Raw genomic sequence first — 24,967 nt, 5'->3', positions numbered from 1 at the left:
CTTGTTTTCTTTAAGTGACATCACAGGAGTTCTCAGAGTGCACAGAGATGGAGTGGGTAGAGAGAGCTAGGTGTTTCAATCTCTCATAGCATTTTGCAACATGCATGTGCTCCAGGCTTTTGTCAAAAGAGTAGGCACAGTCACACTATGGTAGCATTTTGAAAGGAGGTGAAGGGATCTTTCCTCTTGTTCTATGATGCATATTTCTTTTAGGGTCTCTCATCCCTCAGGATAAGTTACAAGATCACATTTTGGTACAAGAGAGAGAGGTACATACAAAAGCAGCAGAGAAACTGTGGATGATCATTCTGTCTGTGCTGACATGAGGCACTAGGCAGATCACAATTCTCAATGTGAAAAGTGCAGTAAATAAGGCCTGGGACTACATGTTGAACAAGGATGATAAAATAAAATATTTAGTGAGCTGCTCATTTAGCTGCACTGAATGAAGCAGGGGTTCTGCAGAAAAAGATAGTGTGCTCAGGTAATTAAAGACTGTATCATAATTCATATGCACAAGGGGGCTGAATTAGGGTTGCACAGAGAACCTTAATTCTGGCATTTCCTAATTCTGGAGTGCTCAATTTTACAACTTTAATAACAGTCTTTTAACATAAGTTTTATGTGCAATTAATACTTATGTTACAGTAACACACAAAGCCCCCAATCACAACATAGGGCGAGACACTGTCCAAATTCATAGGAAGACACACTCTCTGCTCTCAAGACCTTATACCCTGAGAAGATATCAGGGTGGGACAATGGAATGCAGTCAAATATAATTCTGTAGGAAACCGACACATCAGGCACTCTTAATCCAACAAATATATAATATGGGTAAGACTAACCAGATGATCATTCTTCACTTATTAGGGTTTATTGAGTTCATAATGTTTAAAGAGGAAAGTTTAGGGATATTATCTATTTAATATAGGATCAAACTATAAAAACAATTTAAATTTAATATAATGACAGAGAGTAGCTAACATGAAAAGTGAACAGAGAGGATCTGATGAATTATTAGCACTATACAATATCAGTGAAGCACAAGTTAAATGGATTCAGAACCGGCTGAATATCAGATCTCAAAAAGTGACTGTCAATGAGGAATCATAACTGAATGAGGGGTGGTTCTGGTGGGGTTCTGCGAATACAGCCATGGTGAGGCCGACCCTGGAATATTGTCTCCAGTTCTGGCATCCATCTTTTTAAAAGAATGTTGAATAACTGGAGAGGGTGCCGACAAGAAATACAAAAATGGTTCAAGGGCAGGAGAAAATGCCTTAAAGAAAGATACTAAAACAGCTCAATCTGTTTTGCCTACCAAAAAAAAGATCAGGGGGTCAGTTGCATCTGTCCTGGCCAAGTGCTGAAAGAACCTGCTATTCTCGAGATGGAGTATTATTCAAATCTCACCTTCCTTCTTGCATGGACCACATTCATATGCTGTCCAAACTCCCCTATTTAACAACTATTGCCTTTTTTTTGTCTGTTCTCTTAACTATTCTCAGGTCCTATTCAGTAAAATAGGCAAAGAGTAATCAGTACACAGAATATATATAAAATTGATGTTTGTCCAAAATTAAATTCCCCTCTCCTGAATTGCAATTGCCGGAGCAATAAACTCACCAAATAAGGCATTTCTGTAGCAATGCCCTGCACATAAAGAAACTCAGGCCAAGTATTTTGGAGGATACAGCTTTCCAAAAGATTTTCGAAACTTAGATCATTGGCTCAAATTCAAATCTGGTTCAGAGTTGGCACAAATCCCAGTGATTTCAGAGGGAGTTGCATTTACTTACATCAGGGTTGAAGGATACAGTTATTAACTCTCAATCAGAAAACAGTCACACGTTTTCTGAGATTTGGTTTTAGATATTTTTAGAGGGCCAGTTTTTAGCTACTATCCAAATGTTTCTTTGAGGTCTGGGAATTGGAATCCTAGCAGTACTTTAAACATAGGGTTTCTTTCACCCAGTCCTCAGCATTATCCTCCTGTCCTGCTCTGGATGTTGTTTAAGCCTGTCCACACCTGACACACATTGCACTGTTCTGGGGATTACTGGAGGTCTTTGAGAGCGATGATGGCCAGCTCCAGGAATAGTATGTGTGTGTGTGTGTGTGTGTGAGCACGCATGGGTACATCAATATTTTAAAAGACAACCCATGGTTTCTTTTTCATTTTGACTTGAAGACCATGCTCATTCCAAATGTTGAACAGCTATTATGTGTTTTGTTTTAACCTGGTGGTGTTTCTCACAAGACACCATCTGTCTCTCTCCCCGTTTCTTACATACTAAACATTAAGGCTGTGCCTATGAGGTCTTGTGTGTCTGCAAGATCCCTGAGGCACAGCGGGGATGCACAGGTTGCACCATTCATTAGGAGAGTTCAGTCTGTTCTTCCCACTACATCCAGCCCACTTCATGGGCTACAGTGAGAAGGGGAGTGGGCACTGACACCTGGCCATCCTTCCTGCATCCCTTTTATGATGATATGCACCACTGGAGCATGTGAAAAGAGGAGTTCCAATGGTCACCAAGAGACTATTGCACTTGTCCCTGATAGACCCATTGTGCTGGGCTTGCTAGGGAGAGGAGCTCTTTGCACCATCTTCTGCGTGCTTCTCTTCAGAGAATATCTGGCCCTGAGATATACATAGGAGTGATGGGCAAACTGACAGCTTTGGAGACTAAGGGCCTGTATTCTTCCAACGAGCAAACATTCCATGGACAAGGGTCTTACAGGGAACCATTTAAAATCAGTAACTCTCCAAGGTACCTACCTAAGACAGTCTAACAACCACTGTGCAAGGTGGGTGAAGACCCATGGGCTATTTCACCAGGAAGAAAAGGGAAGCAAACACCATGCACAAGTCCATCTAAGGCCCTTGCCTTAAGCACAGTTTAGTGTTTGAGCACAAAAGACATAAATTGCTCAAAATACAGAAACTCAACTGACACAATGACAGTCCATGCCAAACACTGAAATAGGGAGTGGCTCTTTCCAAGAGCATGTCTACACTAATGCTGGAGGTGTAATTTCCAGCTCAGATTGACATGCCCATGTGTGCATGCTCAAAAGCAGTGTAGTCACGGCTGCACAAGCATCAGGAGAGGTTAGCACTCTAAGTACAGTCCTGTCCGAAACCTTAGGTATGTCCTCATGCACATCCACCCTGACATGACTCTGGCTGTCAATTCCCCACACTCACAGTTAAATCGATACAAGCCCTCCTGGTGAGGATGCGCACCGCCAACAAGAGCAGATTGTGTACATTAAAAATCAATGTAATAATTGTGGTGGCTGCACGTCAAGTTATTTCTGTAGTGTAGACATGCCCTGAGAGAGCTTTTGGGAATCGCTGCCTAAAGGGGTTTGTTGCAGTGAGGAAGGCTATTGTCTCCTATTGTTTGGTTCCTCCTGTGTTCAGGGAAACAGGACTTTCTTTGTAAATAAACCAGTTTGCGCCAAAAGTACCAGCCTTCATCTCAGTTTCTCCTCCCACTTGGAAAAACCTCAAGCCCCCAAATGTTGGCCAGCCACTTGAATAAAAAAAGAGTAATGATACAGAGCACAATACTCGAAAAGCTTTATACTCTCTCCATTCCTTGGAGATAGAAAGTAGCCTCCGATAGTGAATTGTCCTACACCATTTTTGTTTTATCAGTGGAGTATTTAGAAAAGAGTTTTAAGAAGATAAGGGGAGGGGGGAATTTGCTACCTCATTTTTCTTAAAATTCAAGTTAAAATCCATCAAAATCCAAATCTTTACCCAATTTGGGAATTGTATCGGCTCTTTTCATTTCTTCTTTTTCATGTTTTCAATAAGTCATTTATACTGGTGTCTACCGGAGAACATTTCTTTATTTATTTGTGTAAGTTAAATACATATTTATGCATCTATAGACTATTTGACAGGAAAACATAACCCGACCGATACCACTGAGGGGAAAACTTTCCATTGCCGGTGCTCAGGGCAAGCACAGACCTAAATCGGAATGGACATGGGCAAGCACTTGAAGAATTATATTTACTGTCTTATCTATCCCTTTCCTAATGGTTCCTAACATTGTTAGCTTTTTTTTGACTGCCACTGCACATTGAGTGGATGTTTTCAGAGAACTATCCACAATGACTCCAAGATTGTTCTTGAGTAGTAACAGCTAATTTAGACCGAATTTAGAATTTTGTATGTAGTTGAGATTATGTTTTCCAGTGTGCATTACTTTGTATTTATCAACATTACATTTCATCTGCCATTCTGTTGCCCAGTCATGAATGACTACTATTAATACACTACAGTTGTTTCAAATCAGAGATCTGTAAATACGTGGATCAGATTGTGTATCTGGAACTTTCAATTATGCTGTACTTTGAATAAATGTATTCAACATTCAAATTAGTCACCAACTCACGTAAAGCACTAGAAAAAACAAGACAATGAGTATAAGAAAAAGAATATGTAGATTTCTAAGGCCAAATTCTGCTCTCATTTATACTGGCATAAATCTGCAGCAACTCCATTGCAATCAGTGATTAGTGAAGGGATTAAAGCTGGTGGCCTCGAGGAATATTTAGAAGTACTTTTGACTTTTATTTATTCTGTAGAAGTGCATCAATTCGATTTTTAACGCTATAACTATTTACAATTTACTTAACACATTCCCAAATTAAACACTAGAGTCTAGTTTCAGAGAAAATTACAACTATTTTTCTTAGCCTGGCAAGCTAATGTACAGCTATAAAAGTGACTCAAAGACAAAAAAGCAGACTTGATATATCTACTACTATCCATAGATTCCAAGCCCAGAAGGGACCATTGTGATCATCTAGTCTGACCAGCTGTATAACACAGGCCATAGAACTGCCCCAAAACAATTTCCAGAACATATCTTTTAGAAAAACATCCAATCTTGATTTAAAAATTGTCAGTGATGGTGAATGCACCACAACCCTTGGTAAATTTTTCCAGTGGTAAATTTTTTACAAGGACAGATGAGAATTTTTTTGGTTGCAAGGATAAAAATGAGCACAACATTGTAGCTGAGCTATTTAGTGGCTGGTGATTCATTTGATGTTTGGCAATTCGGCTTCCACAGAACTAGCACAAGAGAGGGAGGCAGCATCCCAGGAGAGGGGAAGGGAGTGGCAGCCCCAGTGCAATTGAGCACAGCCCTCTGGCTTTTCTAATTTATACTGAGAGTGAGGTAGGTGCCTAGAGGGCCCCACAATAGGGGGAACAGAATGATGGCATAAAGGCACCTTTGGCCCACACTGGTCCCAGAAATGAAGCAACTCAAAACCAGGGCCCATTTGCTGCAGCGTAGGTGAATGCTCCTGCAGGTTACAGAGTCATTTCATTTGGTAGGTGTAAAAGTAATTCACTTTTAACTTGGGTTTTGAAAATAGAAGTAACCTGACTATAGCTACCTTTTCATGTTAGTTATTACATAGTTAAGTCTACCATGGTATGATGCTTAGTATTCTTAATGCCAAGAATTAAAGCATAAAAGACTATGCCCGCAAAATAACCTTCAGGAGCACATCCCAGGGCTCAGCAGCATGATTCTCCTTAAATAGAATAGAGCCACTTGAATCTATTAACATTACTGAATATAAACTCAGCTAACAGCATGCACCTTACTCTCCATCACTCAAGTGCCAACCAAAGACAACAATGGCATGGTTTCATCAGGGTTTGCTTTTCTCTTTCTAGGTCTTCTTGCAAAGCTCCTAAGTTTTCAGATGGATGCAATGCCTCCTACTACTGAAGCACCCACAGATTATTGGCAAACATCTCCAATAGGGAGATGCACCTACATCCTTCTGGCTTTGGCTTGTTCTCATCTGCTCCATTTTGGATGTTGTTGCAAGTGGACTTGCCCTCTGGTTCTTCTGCCTTCAAACTCCACAGGACCCCCTGACCGTTTGCATCCTGAACGTGGCTGTTGCACATCTTCTGTGCTCTGTTGGCGATGCACTCCTGACCCTTCCATCAAACATGCCTTCTTATATATTGTTTTCCCCTCACTGGGTGGTAATCACAGTAAGTGTGACCTGCAGTTTGGGAAACAATGCCAGCTGTTAATGGGGAGAGGGCCATGTCACTGCTTTTCCAAGCATAGGTTAGGCACCTCCGGCCAAAACACTCCATCTTTTGTGCCTTGGCATGAGTCCTGGCCTCTTTGCTGACAGGAGCTGAACATGCATTCTGCAGTGAAAATGAGGCTGATGAAGTGGGCATGCAGGAGTTTACTGAGGGCTATGAGATACATAGAGCTGTCAAAGAGTGTTCATCTTTATGAACATCCTGTACCTCGTGGATTTTGTTTCATTTATGGCCATGTGTAATTTGATGCTGTGTAGGCAGATCCAGCAAAGCACATGTGCACCTCACTCCATGCTCTATGGAGCTCTTACAGGTGCAGATGTGATGGTATTTGGTTCAGGCATTGCCTTCTGGGTGTTGGATTACGAGTTTGAACTCTATTATATAATTACCATATTTATCTTTTCTGAGAGCAACCGCGGACAGCAGATGTTCAAGCTACATCTCCACAATCACTTTCAGAAGCTCTTGTCACAAGTCAGAAGCAAAACAGCAAGGGGGAGACGGGAATATCTCCACTGTTTTATAACTGCCAGAGTTGATCAGAGATAGTGTCTATAGTCAAGAGTCTGTTAGAAGGTAATGAAAAATGCAGACCTATGACTCTGCTGCAGACGGAGTTTGCTTCCGTGATCTGTGCTGCTTTGGGACAGGAAGAGGACTCATTTAAGCTGTTCATTCACTTGGAATGAGGTGCATTGGTGTAGAAGAACCTGAACTGGAAATTTTGCCCGAGTAGAACACACTCCGCATCTAACCTCCAAGAGAAGCACCTGAACAGACTAGTTTTCAGTGCCACACTGCTATGGAGTTTGGGCACAGTTCCTAGAGAGCAGAGCTTGAAGCTCTTTCATTTTGTCATACTTCAGGTGATTAAACGTGAATTAGAGAGCAGAGGTTTATTCCTGCACTAGAAAACACAGGTACACCACCATTCATTCTCTCCAGTCACTCTCCCACTCAAACACTTTGGTTACTGTAAGGCTTGAGGTTTTCAGCTAACAAGTTGTAGGTCAAAACTCATTCAAATGACTAACAAGCATACCTGATCCTCAAGCACAATGGGCTAGTGTAAGCATCCGATGGCTCAGGAAGCCTGATGCCCTCTTAATGATTCTAATTCCAATGAGAACAGCACATTTGCTTTTAGAATTTCTGTCTCATCTGCTACCTACCTGTAAGGACCCCCCCTTCTTCCTCCACGCTACCCCCACCCCAAGTGTAGCCCTAGCCTCCTTGATGTAAGTAGATTGATTAAAGTGTCTCTGCATGTATGTAACGACCATTATCACTGTTGTTCTCTCCGGAGGGAACAATGTCTGCATTTGTAAGTGAATAGATAAAGAATTTAAAATGTACTATGTACTCGATAAGGAAGTGTATATAATTGACCACTGTAACACCAGGAAGTTGAAGCTGATTTATCAGGCTTCCCGGTATCGTGAATAAACCTCTTCAGTATTGTCTGTGCTGCCTGATTCTTGGACAAAGAATCCTTCGTGCTTTACATTACTGTGCTTCACTTGTGGTTAGTACCTCACTGCTAGAAGGATGTGGGATTTTAAGGTTGGTTAATACACAAGACTTCTCACAGGACATGGATATTGCTGGATACCATGATTAGAGATACAGTCAAAAAACATGTAATACATGGAACCAGTTTGGAAATGCTATCTTGGGTGGACTGTCTTACTGCTTTGTACAGTACCTAACACAAGGGGTTCCACTGTGATAGCAATAATAATAGTGATTTAGTGGCACATAAAGGAACACGGCCAGTCAACTCCAGCAGCTAAGGTGCCACCAAAAGCAAATTAATGGCTTGACAGAAATAACAAAAGACTGCCACCAGTACATTGTGAAGAGTTCAAAAACCATGTTTGAAAATAAAATACACGTCTTTTCACAACAGCAATAGGAAAGTGGTTAAAAGCCCATGCAGTTAACCTGTAAGCAAACAGCACTTGATATTTACACCCACTGTAACTTGAACACTGTTATGCATCTGTTTTTAAATCCTCTTCTAGTATAAACTGCTCTTTTAAACTCCAGTTCTTCTCAATGGTGTCCTTTGACCAACTGGAGCGTTGATCTTAGTATACTTTATGGGGCCTGGATTCAAAGCAGCCCTGGAACTGCTGAAGGCAGTCATTGTTTGAGTATACACATTTAGAGATTTGTTTTGGACAACAGGAGGGAGGTGCTAGGAAAGAGGAGGTCTGCACTAAACAGAACGGGGCAGTGTACTTTTCTGTAATCACTTCAGCAAACAGACCAGACATTTCCTTTAGAAATGCCTCCCTCTGCATGTCTTAAGTCACAAGAGCCTGGAGTGTTTCCATGGAGTTTGTTGGAGAGTTTGAGTATTTTCACCCATAAGTTAATGAACCATTCAGCCAGTGCCTTCCAAAAACCCATATGCTAACTTACTTTCACTTCTATTTCTGACTGGTAGTTTGTTCTTACGCTCAAACTGGAAGCTCTGAGCCTGACTAGGTGCTCGGCTTGGTGACAAATTCTCCCCTCCAGGTCAGCTGCAGAATTGCTCCCAGGAACCTACTGTAGCAGGCCATCTAGTGCTCTCCTGACCCTGCAAAAGGGAGGCATTGATGGAAGGGTCCATGCAATGGATACGTGGGCCCCAGTGCTCCTGTACCCACCACCCCACCATGCAGGGAGCCTCATGGAGCTGAGTCCCTCCCAAATTCAGCTTCCACTTTCCATAGCAGAACCAAACTCTTCCTAGTGTCTGAGGATCTTCCACACCCCTGGAGATGTGGGTTGAATCTGGACCCAGAGTGCTCAATCAGTTTTAGGATGAGTTTTGTGCCAAGGGAGGAGAAGTCACCTGACATTTGAAAACCTTTCATAAGCCTGCAGAATTATTTCTCCATCTGTTTTGTCCCTTTCCGTCTGGCAACAACAATAAGTCCCTTTCCTTCAGTTGAAGTGGAACTGAAATTAAAGTAGCTGCTTCTATTTAACAATTTCAAAAAGCCACAACATGAGTCTCTGTGCACTAGCCTTTTTAACAGCAGCACAGCATGTGGAACAGAACTGGTTTATTAATGTTGTTGAAGAAATGCAAACAGAGGAACAAGACAAAGGTCCCATCACAGCGGTGGATTCCACCTGCACCTCAAGAAGGAGTGGTAATTCTTTAATGAATATATTTAAAAAAAGAGGGATTTTCCCCTTCAGATTTGATTCCTAAAACCTGACAGTCTCCTTAAACACAGATTGCCTTCAATTACAAAAACAGACAAACAAAAAACCAAACTTAAAATCCTTTTACTGACTATCATATCACTATGTTAACAGTGTAAGGGGAAAAAAAATCAGGCAATCCTGGTGAAAAGCACATAGATAGGAAAGATGTCCCTGAGATTTTTCCAGAAGATAATCTTTTACATGGCATACCATGAAGATCCTCCACAGACAAAGGCCAAAAGAGACCACGATGCCACGATGCCAGCAATTCTGCAAGCGGGAAGAAAGTTAAAACGTTATTAGACTATTTACGTTTGGGGTTAGTAAGAGGATTGTGAAAGTGAGACTCCTCCCTGAGCTAGTCAGAACTAATATTCTCTCTTCACCAGCACCACTATCACTGGGTTAACAAAGCACTGCAATTTTAACAAGCAAATCCCCCTGCTGTTCCAGAATTGAACTTTCAACACGGCTTTATGAAAGAAATACCTCCTTCCCCACCCATGGCGTTCCAGTATTGGGCTTCAGAAATCAACTTCTGCCAGTTATGACAGCATAGTGGTTTTGTGATGGCCACAAGGAAACGTTTTCTTGATGATCCAAGTCAGGATTAGAACCCAATTCTCTAGATGTGGAAGCTCATTTTTAAAAAGTGACCATTCTAAGCTACTGCATAAAGCCTGCTTCTGAATGACATGTTTTCATAGTGGATCTACAGTGTAACATTACATAAGAGTAATAAACTGTTTCTCATACAAAGACACAGAGCAAGCTAGTTCAGGAGAGAATATTATTCCTGACTCACAGCAGAAGGCCCATGAGATCATCATCACTTACTGTAGCAAGCAGTTCACTTGTGGTGAGTGCCTCCAGTGGTGATAGAGCGAAATCTGCAGATTGGGGTGAGCTTTATAATCTCGCAGAACAATCCTGACACTAAGAAATAAATCACAATTTCATTATATTAGTTATATCTTGCATGCGGCTCTTACTGCATTCTGAGGCTTGGGACATGAATCCCCGCATCTAAAAGTCAACAGGACAGGAGCAAAAGGGCATTGGGGGCAGGAAGAAGAGAGGAGGAGAGGATGAAGAATTAGAATTTTGATCACTTACTCCTTAAATTTATTGGCAAGCAACAGGAACTGGTTCTTGGTCAGTCGTCTGACATCAAACCTGCACAGAACTTTTAATTCTTGATAGATCTGTTCTTCATCCACCCCAGGCCATCCCTGAACACTGGCAATCAGAAGAGGTGGACGCTGGCTGGGGACATCTGTGCCAGAGAAATTCTGAAAAACAGAGAAGTGAAATTCAGCCAGAGACACTCAAATTTAATCCTCATCTGACTGTGGAAACACTAAAAGTGGTATTTAAAATCATGAATAAGGATCAAATGATGTCATGGGGGACACAGAAGTCACAGAATCAGTGACTTCCTGCAACTCTCATGACATTTTCTGCTTCAGCTGGGGCGGGGGGCAGACAGCCCTGGAGCTCCGAGTCACTGTGGGCAGCAGGGAGGCAGGGAAGAAAGCCATGGAGCTCAAGCCACCACAGGTTTCACAGGCCCAACAGGCTGGTGGGGGGGTTCACAGATCCAAAGATCCTGGCCCTGGCCCCCAATTCCCAGCCTCTGCAGGCAGCAGAGGATACCCTGCCCTCCTGCTTTCATCTCTCCTCAGTCAGCGCTATTTTTTACATAGATAGTTATTTTTAATAAAAGTCAGGGAGGGGTCACAGGCTTCTATGAATTTTTGTTTATTGCCCATGACTACTCCCTGACTTTTACTAAAAATAACTGTGACAAATTCTTAACCTTAATCAAACACAACAGGGGAAGAAACATGCAAAAAAAAAAAAAAAAGTGACAGTGACTAAACAATACCCAGCTGTACAATACAAGAAAGCATTTTTTCATCTTTGGACTCCTGTGAGCATGAACCAAGAGAGCAAAAACCTTAAGTCACCAGAACACACGTGAAAATAAAACTCCAACATACTGGACATACATAAAACATACTGTAGGAATCAGAAGCCTGGAAGTAGGGATACCTTAATCCGTATGAGTACTTTTTGAGTGCCCCTTGTATTTCCATCTCATTATAGGTGCTGAAATGGGGGAAAGAGGCATCTTGACTGCAGTGAAAGGACTATGTCCCTTTGTAACTGGTGACAAAATGCATATAAAAATTCAGCACATCTGGGTTTTTTTTAAATGTTATTTGGATTGTCACTGAGAAGTCTTCCACAGATGCAGATCCAGGCAATAGCTGGCGTTTTCTTTCACTCATGTAAGCGAGCCTCTAACCTACTAGCTTGTGCATCTGGTCATTCAGATGCAATGAGGATAAACATGATGCACTTGAAACTCACGATTTTTGAAACGCCAGCTCGAATCAGATTCACCTGGTTCAGATACTTGGTTAATACTCGGAGATAGCGAGAGAAAGAGGGATCAGTCTCCAGTGTGTCACTATGTTGTAAAAAATAAAATAATATAAAAAAATTCAGTGACCTACACTATAGGAAATGGCGCAGTAATACAGCTTTAGGGAACTCATGGCTAGAGCAGACCTTTAAGGGAACAGGAACAGGGGAAGTACGAAGGGTTTATTTATTTAGAATGTGAATATAGCGCTGGTAAAAGGAAACAGATTAACAACCTTGTGTACAGAACAGATACAGCACATACAAGGCAGCTCAAGCTTACCCAACACCACCCTGCCAGCATGCCTCCATCATAACAGAGGGAGAGATCACATATACTGGGGGGGAAGGATAGCATTGTTTCAACACCCATTTAACCCTTGGTATACTCAACTGAAACCCACACATGTACCAAACAGTGCGGGGGGGAATAAACGTCCAATAGGAACCTGAACGAAGCCATCAGTTCATTTCACCACAGCTGTCAGGTGGTGAGAACATTTGGTCACTAGCAGCCTTAGCAGGATTTGAAACAATGACCCGAAGGAGGAAGGATACACAATTCCATTACCAGCCCTCCAGGCCATCAAATCCCTCAAGGTGATTTTTTTTAAAATAAGGTTTTGGCCTTGAGACAAAAACTCTAACTTGCAGCTTTATACAGTCACAAGCTAATTACTTGGAGTAGTGGCATTTTGAATGATGTTTTAGTCAAAAACTGGACAAGTTTGTTTAAGAGAAAAAAATCACAAACTGACAGCTATTTTCCAGAAGAGCTATGAATGCAAGTCATTCCCAAGGTGAAGAAGTTCATAAACACCACTCACCGTGGCATTCTGCCTAGAAGCAAGTGAGCTATTTTCAAAAGAACTAAAAGGAGAAATAACGAAGAGGTGACGTTACAAAGAGTGCAGAAGGAAAAGCTAAATAAATGTTCAATTCTAAAGAAATAGAGCAAACAAAAGCTAATTACAGACACACCTTTCTACACCAGTCTCGCGTTGGGGGTGTCGTGGGGGCTGGCTTGAGTGGGGGGGGGGAGGGCATTTAGTATATTGTGTGACATCATCATGGCAGAATCATAATAATCCATGTGGGATATGCCATGTCAGGTACTGTTCGGAAGGTTATAATATGCTAAGTAAGATAATAATAGTTATGTTCATGTGTAATATGTGAAATGAAAGTTATAGATATATTTGAGATATCTGTATTTCAAATTGTGCTGCCTGGGCAACACTCCAGACAGGATGGCTGCAGAACAATGGCCTGCATAATGGCCCATTAAGACATTCCCAGGTGCAAGGGGCCCAGAGGGAGAAGCCAGCATCACCAATGAGTCACCAGAAACTGCTTAGGTGACTCTGGACTCCATTTTAGCTCCTGTAAGTTTCACAGGCCATATGGCCAAAAGACAGAGGGTATATAAGATCAGACCACAAAACCCATTTTGTCTATGATCCTGTCCAGCTGCAGACACACACCTACCTCTGGATCTATTCATCTTGCAACTGAACCAAAGGACTTAGACCCATCCAGATACTGGATGTGTACCAGAGGGAACTATACAAGCCTGCAACTCCACATTTCTTCCAGAAACCTGATGTAAATGGACTTTTAATCATTTGTATATCTGTAATTTACTTTAACCCTTTAACATTTCTCTCATGGTTTATTTCTTTCTTTTACAATAAACCTTTAGTTTAGATACTAAAGGATTGGCTGCCAGCATGGTATTTTAGGTAAGATCCAAACTTGTATTGATCTGGTGCTGTGGCTGACCCCTTGGGGTCAGAGGGAACCTTTTTAAGCAAAGAGCAGAGAGTTTAAGTAACTGGTCTCTTTGCTGGACCTAGTGCTGATTTGGGAGCCTGGAGTTGAAATGCAATAAAGGGGGCTGTATGTTTTTGTGTACTGGCTTCTGTGAGGATTCAGAAGTGCAGTTTGTGGCTGGTTGGGAAGCCGGGCCTCAGTGTCATCTACCAGTGCGGGGAGAATCTGCTCTCCCTTTGCAGCCTGCCCTGACCTTGGCATTATCAGTTGGCTACCCTGGGCACGGATGGGTCACAGTGGCATAGTCGTAGCAGGATTCACAGAACCAGAGCATTTGGGTTTGGGATCAGAACCTCACGCTATATCAAATTTTAAAATTTGGAATTGAGAGTGTTAAAGATTAAAGCTAGTCAAGATGAGTAAGCAGAGATCATATGAGGCTATAAGCGCGAAGCAGCTTAAACAGTTATGTAAGGATAGAAAAATCACCCTTAAAGGGAATATCTCAAAGCAGAAAATGAGAGATCTGCTCAGAGACAATGACCTGGAAATAGGATCTCCGACTGACTCTCCCACAAAGGGAGCAGGTGAAGAAGATCAGCAGCCAGCCTGGGGAGACCAGCGTCTTCAATATGAGAGAGAAATGGCAGAACTTCGGTGGCAGGAAAGGCAAAGAATGGATGAAATAGCTGAAAAAGAACACCAAAAACAAATGGAGCTAATAGCCGCTAAAGAGAGAGCTGATGAAAAAGCTCACCAAAGACAAATGGAAGCTCATCAAAAACAGATAGAAACAGCCAAAATCCAGCTCCAAATCCAGGAAGGGAAAAAGGATCTGCTGCAGCCTTCTTTGAATCCTTTGCCTCTCACCAGCAAAGATCTGGAAATAATCTGCCCCATTTACAGGGATGACGAGGATATTGAAGAGTTTCTGTCCACTTTTGAAAGACTCTGTAGTATTCATCAGGTTCCTAATGAGAGAAGGATGCCTGTTCTCCTCACCAAATTGACTGGAAAGGCCAGGAAGGTATTTAATGAAATGGAGTTAGATGATGCATTAGATTATGGAAAATTTAAAAAGGGGGTGTTGCAAAGGTTTAAAATTACCCCCGAGTCTTACAGGCTGAAATTTAGAAATGTTAAGCTGTCTGTTAATGCTACCTATGTGGAAACTGCTCATAAATTGCTTGGGTATTTGAAGAAGTGGATTGAGGGAGCAAAGACTTGTAACAGTTTGAGCAAAGTTGTTGATTTGTTTGCTAGGGAACAGCTCCTAGAAATAGCACTCCACTAGATCAGAGCAGCTGTTCTGGATAAAAACCCCAATACCATTTTGGAGGCTGCACAGATTGTGGATGCTTTCATGGAAAACAGGAGCCAAGAGGGACATAAGCCTCAAAGGAAAAACAACCCCTATTCGTCGCAGGTTAGAAGGGAGGATGGGTCCAGAAATAAAACTAGCCCCAACTTGGCCAGGAAGTCTTATACCAACCCAGAGATTAAAAGCGCTCACCCAGGGGGAAAACCTGCCATGTGCTTCCAGTGTGGACAGACAGGCCATATAAGGCCAAATTGTCCAAACCATGGGGACAAGAATAATTCAAGGCCAGCAATCCCCCGGCCCACAATTAATTCCAATGCTGTCGCTTTAAGTACAGAGTCTGGCCAGGTACAGGAGGGTCCCGCCACCTTGTGTTGGGAGACGGACACTGCAGTAGTTAATGCTACCACTTTTGAAATCCCCAGTGGGGGGAGTGAGGGCTGCCTCACTAACTATGTGAGGGCAGAGATGGGAAGGGGCAACGAGGAATTTGTAAAGAGTGCCAGGGTCAATGGGATTGAGTGCACGGCGTGGAGGGATTCAGTCTCAGAAATTACCTTGGTTAGAAAGGAATTGATCCGGGAGGAGGATTATTTGCCGGATAGGAGTGTGAATTTGGTGGCTCTTTCTGAGTACAAAGTAAAGGTGCCCTTAGCAAAGGTCCACTTGGAGTGAGAAGATTTTAAGGGTGAAATGGTGGTGGGGGTTCGGGAGCTGATCCTGGCGGATATTTTAATAGGAAATGACATTGTAGTTCTGAGGGGCAAGGTCAATGTCGTCACTAGAGCACAAAGAGAATGTGGCTTTGATGTAGATGCCCTACCTGGTAAGTAAGAGGGGGGATCTTCTCCAGTGCTACCAGCTGGGAGAGAGAAAATCTCCAGTGTTCTGTCTGTGGAGCAGGCAGAGGGTGCCTCACAGCTTATGCTGGTGGAGGATTTGTCAGTTTGTCAGTGGTTCTGGATTCAACTAAGACCCAGGAAGGAAGTGTTCTTAAACCTGCGTCTGGTGGGGGTGTGTCTTGCCCATGGGGGAAGTTACCTCGTTCCCCAAAAATTTGTTTGGGAACAGCCATGTGGGCTGGGACAAAGGGGAAGAAACCTCAAATTCTTTGAGTGTTACAAGTAGCAGTTTATCTGCTGAGGGGGAAGTAATCCCCAGAGTACTGTCTGTGGACGAGGCAGAAAGTACTGTTCAGGGTGTGAAAGCAAATTGATTAAGTCAGCTCAGGATGAGTCATTGCCTGTAGCAAGCAACAGCTTAGATGTTGGGAAAGGTGGTTCAGTCTCTAACTGCCAAAGTTTCCCAAATGTGGATGGATTCACTGACTCTGTTTTAGAAAGGTCCCGTTTGGATACCTTGGAAAAGGTTCCAGATGGGGTGAAGATATTTAGAAAGCTCAAACAGCCCCATAACCAAATGGCTGTGCTTGGTCATTATAGTGGGGAGACAATGAGGTTGGAACCTGAATGTCTCCAGGCTGTTAGCTCTGTAAGTGAACAGAGAGTGCCTCCATTTCAGAGGAAAGACTGGGCACCTAAAGCTACACAGCAGAACAGATGTGCTGTTGATCTCTGGGGAAAACAGGGGGGTGGTAAGCAAACTCTCACCTCTGAATGCTTTGGATGTATCTTGTAGTCTCTTAGTGAGCTCAGGTACATCTGATGCTATGTGGGGTCAGAGATTGGCAATGAAGGAACATCAGAACCCTGTTTATGAGATGCTAGTGAAAATGGTGGATTTCTCTTTAAAACCTAGTCCAGACTTGAAAGGGATAGCAGTTAAGCATCTGGAAACTAGTAAACTAGCTAGTGTATTTGTTAATGCAGATGACATGCCGGGCAGGGGGGGAAAAGATCCACCCATGGCTGTAAGCAAGGAGAATTCCTCTTGGGTGTGGCCAGCTGACAGTGGGTTGGGCATGCCTGGAACAGCTCTGACTTGGAGTCACATGCAGAATGAGTTTGTTGGGGCTCAACGAAGAAATGTTTCTTTAGAGGGGGCCAGAGTGGGGGGCCAAAGCCTAGCCCCAGCAGGAGGGTAATGTAGAGGTAACAGAACAACCAGTGGTAAAGTATGTGTCACCACTGGGCTAACTACGGACGGGTCACAACAAGTATTACCTAATGTTGAATGAATATGGTTACAGTGTAAGGAAGGCAATTCCTGATTTCAAACAGTTAAACCTTTAAGAAATGTCAGGTTTTACCTGATCCACAGAGAAATGCATCATAGGCCGCCTCATGGGGAAATTTCTTGTCAGCTAAAATTGTCCAGAAAAAATGGGAAAATAAATTAAAGTATTTCTAGAACACTGTGCAAACTACTTTGGGTCAATATAATCCTTCTCTTACTAAGCATCAGGTTATCCACCAATTTCTTCTCATCTTCATGTTTCCTGCTACGTCTACTCCTCACAACAGAACCCTTATACTCCTGAGGACTCTGCTGCTGCCCCAAGAGCTTTCAAAACGACACTGCCAGGGAAGCACCAGGTAGACTAGCAGCTGAAGAAAAGATGGCATTGCCTTTAAAGGTTTATTAACGCAAACTTACATTTAGGAAAGGTCTGGATTGGGGTAAAGATGTGAACAGCCAGGTACCCGTGCACATGTTCATTATGCTATTTACAACCTCATTCATACCTTGCATTTGGATTCCCATGGAATAAAAGAGACTCTTTCTAACCTGTTTTGAAAGTTTGTTTCCTTGCACAGAACATACCGTATTTTGAACAGTCACTTGCATGGGCAATCACTGGGCACATGGGCTTGGTGGGATTCAAGTCACTGTTGAAGAAAATATGAAATGTAAATTTTCATTCCTCCCCTATGCCTAAGGGTGGGGGAAAATTTTCAGCAACACACTTTTGCCCCATCGGTGTAATCTCTATGGCTTTCCATTTTAACACAACTACCAAAGAGATTTCTTAAAAGAAGTTTCTCTACCATTAAGGAATAAAGTCATACATTACAAAAGCAATACAAGCAACCATTTCATTCTTTAACTTTCACCATCAAAAAAGGAAGTCATATGGCTCAAACCCCTACATGCTACTTTGAAAACTTATCCGAGAGTTTCAGTTCTTAGCTCTTGACTGATATTTGGCAGGAAAGAAGGGAAAGGGATGGCAAGAAGAGGGTGAAGAGCACTAGGAGTAGTCCAGAAGTGTCAATTTGTGTCAGAGGGATCTGCATAAATCCACACAGAGATCAGGAGCCAGGAAAGTTTGTGGCATGGAAACAAAGTATATAGAGTTCACAAATGTAGGCGCTTTCTATCCTGCACAATGCACTCAAAGTAGATTTGTGTTTGTGACTGCCTCTTCTAGACTCAAGTATCCTGAAGGCTTTCTGCACACCTCCCCACGCTCCCAATTTATATATTCTTATGCCTGGCCAAAGATTACAATACAATCAGAAGAAATAATCTCTTAACTAAACTATTGCTGCTTCAGACTTCGAAGGTTGGTACTTTTCCCTGCCTATTTGGCTGTGTGAATGCCCTAACTCCACATGCGGCTCCAACAGACAAGACTTCCACGGATATCTAAAAGCAGGCTACTTCAAAGCTCCCTTCCTCACTCCGTACCCCCAGTACGTAACTCATGTTTGGTAAAGACAGTTACACATCAGAAGGTAGCACAGAGAACCCTATTCCAGTTATGAAAAAGATCATTTAACATCTGACTGAGCAGGGAGGAGAACATGAGTTTGGGCAGCAGGATTCTCCTAATGTTTTGAACTGTAAAAAATAGCAGCCCTCAACCCACGCCAATCACACTGCCTTTACCAGCTTCCCTTACACCAGTGACTAGATGAAAGTAAGGACCCATGCAGCTGCATACGTTAATGCTCTCCTCACTAGAAACTCATTCCCACATGCTGCACAGTGGGCATATCTGCTGATATTGCAAACCCTCCCCAGAGTGTTCAAGTTTAGCAGACTTTTACTTGCATACAAAAATGTGAATAAGGATCAATAAAAACAGACTACTCCAGGAGAAGGGCTGAGTGGCTGGCTCTGGGGGGAAGGCTGTTTTGATGCAGAGCTTTGGAGAGGGCAATATAGAGGGTAAAAGTTAGGATTCTTGAAGTCACCCAGAAAAAGAGAAAATTCCCCAAGAACTCTGGGCATCTACAGTTTGAAAAGAGTCTGAAAAGCAGAACTTCCTGGGAAGAGAAGTTATGCGAAGTTAATGTTATAAAAAGATACTTGCCTAAGGGCACTAATATCCTCTCTTTATCCCAGAGCAGATCCAGCCCATATAGTAACAACACCCGGCTCTCACCACATCACCTGGCATGGTGTTTTGTCTATGGAGGGAACACATCTCTAGATAAAGAGTATTATAGTCCCCAGTCCTTACAGTCTACCCATGCTGCGAACACGAGTGACATTGGTGATGTGGACACCTGTCCACTCGGAACCAGGCTGAGATGCCAAACTCATTCCACTTAAGACCCTGTGCAGCAGGGAGATAGTTATAAAGTTACTGTCACGCCCAACCCTAACCCAAATTCAAGATCAGGGAAATAATGGTAGAAAGCTCCAGAGCTTGTTATCAATTCTCTAAGCCAGCTGTTCTCAAACTGTGGGTCAGGGCCCCAAAGTGGGTCGCGACCCCATTTCAATGGAGTCACCAGAGCTGGCGTTGGACTTGCTGGGGCCAGAGGCTGAAGCCTGAGCCCCCCATCACCGGGGGCTAAAGCCCTCAGTCTTCGGCTTTGGCCCTCCCACCTGGGGTGGTGGGGTTTGGGCCCAGGTTTCAGTCCCCCTTCCCGGGATTGCATAGTGATTTTTGTCAATAGAAGGGGGTCAGGGTGCAATGATGTTTAAGAACCGCTGCTCTAAGCAATCCTATCATCTGGAATTCAGGGCTCCTGACAACTATGTCTGTGTATGATCTGGTTTGCCATATATGTTTCTACATCAGAATGTAAGCCAGTTTCCATCCTTGTTTAATAATGGCTGAATAATTCAAGAGGAATTTTAAAAAATTTACTTAGCTATTAACTTGTAAGGTGTAGAGGTAAAACTTCTTCCTCTGATGTTAAAGCCAAGTTAGAAAGGAGGGAAACTGGTTGAACAATCTCAACCCACAACGCAGCAGAAAAATATAAAAATATCACATGACTGACTTTTGAAATACCCTTCCCAAGATGATTCATGGATCAACTGATAGGGCTTAAATTCCCAGAATTCCCTGCTCACCTGCACAGGATTTCATAAACCCCCAGGAGGTCAGACGCTCGAGGAAACTGAAACTCCTGTAAGAAAACAAGGCAAGACATTTCTGATGTGCTGTGATGTTTTGAAGAAAAGGAACTGGGGGGAATGGGGGTGTGTGTGTCAGAAAACAAAACAGCCAGATCATCTGAAAAGTGCTGTGCAAGCTTTCTACCTGCACTGTTGTTCCATTAGTGCCCTTCAATGGGCAACTACCAACAGCACTATTCAAGACCTTGGACCCTGTACCATTTCTTTGGAAGAAGCAGACTCACTGCAGAACTCTTCCCAATGTTAACTCAAAGATGAATATAGGATGTTGTGCTGGTCAGTACCTGGAATGTCAGTCCCTGCATGCCAGGACTTCTAGCTCCAAGTTCTAGCTAAGTTTTAAAGTTTTACAATACCAAGTCCTAAAAATAATGTATTAATAGATATTGCAGTCTCCTCAACTCCTCCACCCTCAAATTCTGGAACCATATTCTAGCCATGAAACACAAGTCATTTGGAAGCCAGTCAACTTCAAAGGAGCCACTGAGTTACACAATACATTCTATCCAGTCCCCCTGGCTTCTTCTCCAATTCTCAACTCCTGCTGACCTGCAGAGTGAGAACCAGGATTAGGATTCAAACCCCAAGTCCAAGCACTAATACTACACGCCACTGCACAAAAAACTGCCCTTGTTGTACAAGAGTGAGCTTCATCACAGTGTGACAGACACTGGCTCTTAAGGCTCCTGAAACCTCAGAACAGAGAATAGATACGAGCATTGGAAGGAGATCATCCCACAGGAACAGTGCAGGCACCACCACTCTCACCACCAGAGAAAGGAAGAGGTTGCTGGCCCACCTTCTCAGCAGAAGAACAGATCAAGGGGAAAGAGGTTTTAAAGGTGATAATGAAGAGAGGATAATTTCCAGAGTCCTTCCATCAGCGAAGCAAGATGCCTTAGTGCAACATTAACATTAAAAACTGGTTCCTGCTCCATAACCAGACAGTGATCAGGACCTTCTTCCCATCTAGATGTGAGGCAAGTTTTATTTCCCAAAACAGACTCATATCTTACCTTCCAGATGGACTTTGTTACGTTCTTGGTGTCTATGAGGACAGGAAACAGCCTGTGAATGTTTCTTTTAAACTCTTCATAGCTTTCTGAAAGACACAAACAAGAAAGAAGCAAATATTCAGAAAAAAATATTATAGAACTGAGGAAAAGAAACTTTGTACTCTAGGAAGTCAACAAAGTTAAAGTTTTTTTTCTGGTCTTTTGCCCCATAGGAGAACCAAACTGGAAGCACTTCAGAGGGAACAGGTCCTGCTCAATATGTGGGGAAGCCAGGTTAGTTATCTAGCATCAACCCAGTCACGCACTATGCAGAGTGAATGATGATCACTGAACATCTGCGCTGGATTTCTCTCCAACCATTGAAAATACTGCTTTGGGAAGGAGTGGGCCAGCCTTTGATTGCTGCTAAAGATTACGCTACCTGGGAGGGGCTTGTAGAACTTGTCATGAAGATGCAGAAGGTCCATGAGCATGTTGTGTCCCACCACTGGCTATGGGAGGAAACATAAAACAACAGTCGATCAGCATGTTCCTGCAGAGGGTAGGTCAAGTGACCAACTTCAGACCTAATAACCCCTGTATTAAAAAGGTTGGGCCATAGCCATACAAGCCTCCTTAAAAGCTGCACTGCCTAGAACAGTGTCCCAGTGAAGCCAATGCCATCCCCAGCTGTGTTTGCCCTCTAAACATGAGGGTGAGGAGAACATTTATTGGTAGAATTTTGTTTAGAAGAGATCTGAGGAACTTTGGGGGTTGGAGGTGGGGAGGGACAGCAGCCTTTAAAAAAATCTGGTTGAGCCAGCTGGCCCAGAGAGGTTTTTTTGGATTGTCAGATCAACAAACTTATTTTGGGATCTGAGCACCCAGGTGGGGTCTTTCTGCCCTATCCATTACCAGCGATATAGTTTCAGAAATTGGATCATAGTCAACAATTCTGCTAGGAACACATGAATTCCCATCCAGGTGGTCCAGTATGCTGGCTGTGACAGTGGCCAGCACCCGATGTTTTTGAGGAATCTACAAATAGACAATTATGTCAAAGTAAAATAACCTACTCCCAGGAACGTATCTGACTAACTCCCAGATGATGGCTTATGCCTTGAAACATAACATGTTTTATTACTTCTGAACTTTTAGATTTTTAAAAAAATTGTTTGAGATGGACAAGTCAGAACAGAGCCTGGATCACTCTCTTGTAGGCATGCTTGCTCTGCAGGCTGTCAGGAATGCAATGCAGTAAAGTCTGATTTTTGGATCAATAAAGTAAGAAGGTTTTAACAGCACACGCTTACAGTGCACCCACTTACATAACAGATCTATGTTTCATAGCCATTTTTCTAGCCACAATTACACTTTAAACACTAAACACTTGTTTTACTGACAGCTGCGAAGGGATTCATTAAGCCAGTCTGTGCAGCCACTCATTGCTTTGAATCGGTACACTCAGCTCTGTACAGAATATAGAATCATAGAGTTGGAAGGGACCTCAGGAGGTCATCTAGTCCAACCCCCTGCTCAAAGCTGGACTAACCAGGACTAACCTCAGCTAAATAATCCCAGCCAAGGCTTTGTCAAAACGCAGTTTAAAAACCTCTAAAGATGGAGATTCCACCATCTCCCTAGGTAACCCATTCCACCCTCCTAGTGAAAAACTTTTCCTAATGTCCAACTTAGACCTCCCCCCCTGCAACTTGAGACCATTGCTCCTTGTTCTGTCATCTGTCACCACCGAGAACAGCCTAGCTCCATCCTCCCTGGAACCCCCTTTCAGGTAGTTAAAGGCTGCTATCAAATCCCCCCTCATTCTTCTCTTCTGCAGACTAAACAAGCCTAGTTCCCTCAGCCTCTCCTCATAAGTCTTATGCTCCAGCACCCTAATCATTTTTGTTGCCTTCCGCTGGACTCTCTCCAACTTGTCCACTCCTTTTTGTAGTGGGGGGCCCAAAACCAGACACAATACTCCAAATGCGGCCTCACCAATGCTGAATAGAGGGGAATAATCACTTCCCGTGATCTGCTGGCAATGCTCCTATTAATACAGCCCAATATGTTATTAGCCTTCTTGGCAACCAGGGCATACTGCTGACTCATATCCAGCTTCTTATCCACTGTTACCCCCAGGTCCTTTTCTGCAGAACTGCTGCCTTGCTCATCGGTCCCCAGTCTGTAGCTGTGCATGGGATTCTCCCATCCTAAGTGCAGGACTCTACACTTGTCCTTGTTGAACCTCATCAGATTTCTTTTGGCCCAATCCTCCAGTTTGTTTAGGTCCTTCTGTATCCTATCCCTACCTTCCAGGGTATCTACCACTCCCCCTAGCTTAATGTCATCTGCAAACTTGCTGAGGGTGCAATCTACCCCATCCTCTAGATCATTAACGAAGATGTTGAACAAAACCGGCCCCAGGACCGACCCCTGGGGCACTCCGCTTGTGACTGGCTGCCAGCTAGACATGGAGCCATTGATCACTACTCGTTGAGCCCTATGCTCTAGCCAGTTCTCTATCCATTTTATAGTCCATTCATCCAACCCATACTTCTTTAACTTGCTGATAAGAATACTGTGAGAGACCGTATCAAAAACTTCCTAAAGTCAAGGTATATCACGTCCACCGCTTTCCCCACATCCACAAATCCAGTCACGTCTTCATAGAAAGCAATCAGGTTGGTCAGGCATGACCTTTCCTTGGTGAATCCATGTTGACTGTTCCTGATCACCTTCCTCTCTTCCAAGTGCCTTAAAATGGATTCCTTGAGGACCTGCTCCATGATTTTTCCAGGGATTGAGGTGAGGCTGACCGGTCTGTAGTTCCCTGGATCCTCTTTCCTCCCTTTCTTGAAGATGGGCACTATATTTGCTTTTTTCTAGTCATCAGGGACCTCCCCCAATTGCCACGAGCTTTCAAAGATAATAGCTAATGGCTCTGAAATCACATCAGCCAACTCCCTCAGCACCCTCGGATGCATTGCATCTGGCCCCATGGACTTGTATATGTCCAATCTTTCTAAATAGTCTTGGACCTGTTCCTTCAGCACTGCGGGATGTTCATCTCCTTCCCATTCTGTGCCCCCCAGTGCAGTAGTTTGGGAGCTGACCTTGTCTGTGAAGACAGAGGCAAAAAAGGCATTGAGTACATCAGCTTTCTCCACATCCTCTGTCACTAGGTGGCCTCCCCCATGCTGTAAGGGGCTCACACTTTCCCTAATCTTCCTCTTGTTGGTAACATACCTGTAGAAACCCTTCTTGTTCCCCTTCACATCCCTTGCTAGCTGCAACTCCAATTGTGTTTTAGCCTTCCTGATTTCATTCCTGCATGTTCGAGCAATATTTTTATAATCCTCCCTAGTCATCTGACCAAGCTTCCACTTCCTGTAAGCTTCTTTTTTGTGTTTAAGTTCACCAAAGACTTCTTTCTTAAGCTAAGCTGGACGCCTACCATATTTGCTGTTTTTTCTGCACATCGGGATGGTTTGTTCCTGTGCCCTCAATAAGGTTTCTTTAAAATACAGCCAGCTCTCTTGGATTCCTTTTCCCCTCATATTAGCCTCCCAGGGGATCCTGCCCATCAGCTCCCTGAGGGAGTCAAAGTCTGCTTTTCTGAAGTCCATGGTCCATATCCTGCTGTTCCCCTTTCTTCCTTTTGTCAGGATCCTGAACTCAACCATCTCATGGTCACTGCTGCCTAGGTTGCCACCCACTTCTATTTCCCCTACCAAATCTTCCCTGTTTGTGAGCAGCAGGTCAAGAGAAGCACGGCCCCTAGTTGGTTGCTCCAGCACTTGCACCAGGAAGTTGTCTGCAACACTATCCAAAAACTTCCTGGAT

The 24,967-nt window shown here is 43.3% G+C and overlaps 1 protein-coding gene across 2 annotated transcripts in view; it reads right to left on the bottom strand.

The window, feature by feature from the left end:
* Positions 1 to 9,387: 9,387 nt before the first annotated feature.
* PNLDC1 (PARN like ribonuclease domain containing exonuclease 1) overlaps positions 9,388 to 24,967 on the bottom strand; it is a 32,899-nt gene continuing 17,319 nt past the window's right edge. The window contains exons 10-19 of one of the 2 annotated variants that reach the window (XM_067542229.1): positions 21,564 to 21,633; positions 21,143 to 21,228; positions 20,061 to 20,116; positions 17,571 to 17,635; positions 17,056 to 17,109; positions 12,580 to 12,622; positions 11,699 to 11,798; positions 10,439 to 10,614; positions 10,160 to 10,258; positions 9,388 to 9,592 (exon numbers count right to left, since the gene is read on the bottom strand). In XM_067542229.1, coding sequence (XP_067398330.1) covers positions 9,520 to 9,592; positions 10,160 to 10,258; positions 10,439 to 10,614; positions 11,699 to 11,798; positions 12,580 to 12,622; positions 17,056 to 17,109; positions 17,571 to 17,635; positions 20,061 to 20,116; positions 21,143 to 21,228; positions 21,564 to 21,633 — 822 coding nt within the window. In that variant the 3' untranslated portion in view covers positions 9,388 to 9,519. The remainder of the gene's footprint in view (positions 9,593 to 10,159; positions 10,259 to 10,438; positions 10,615 to 11,698; positions 11,799 to 12,579; positions 12,623 to 17,055; positions 17,110 to 17,570; positions 17,636 to 20,060; positions 20,117 to 21,142; positions 21,229 to 21,563; positions 21,634 to 24,967) is intronic. The other variant, XM_067542230.1, reaches the window with a different exon arrangement.

This window comes from Emydura macquarii, unplaced genomic scaffold (genome assembly GCF_026122565.2).
Source record: "Emydura macquarii macquarii isolate MOO-44397 ecotype Brisbane River unplaced genomic scaffold, CSIRO-AGI_Emac_v2 contig_705, whole genome shotgun sequence".
Taxonomy (NCBI): domain Eukaryota; kingdom Metazoa; phylum Chordata; order Testudines; family Chelidae; genus Emydura; species Emydura macquarii.
The sequence above is the reverse complement of the archived record's forward strand: the minus strand, read 5'-3'. Positions and strand labels throughout refer to the sequence as shown.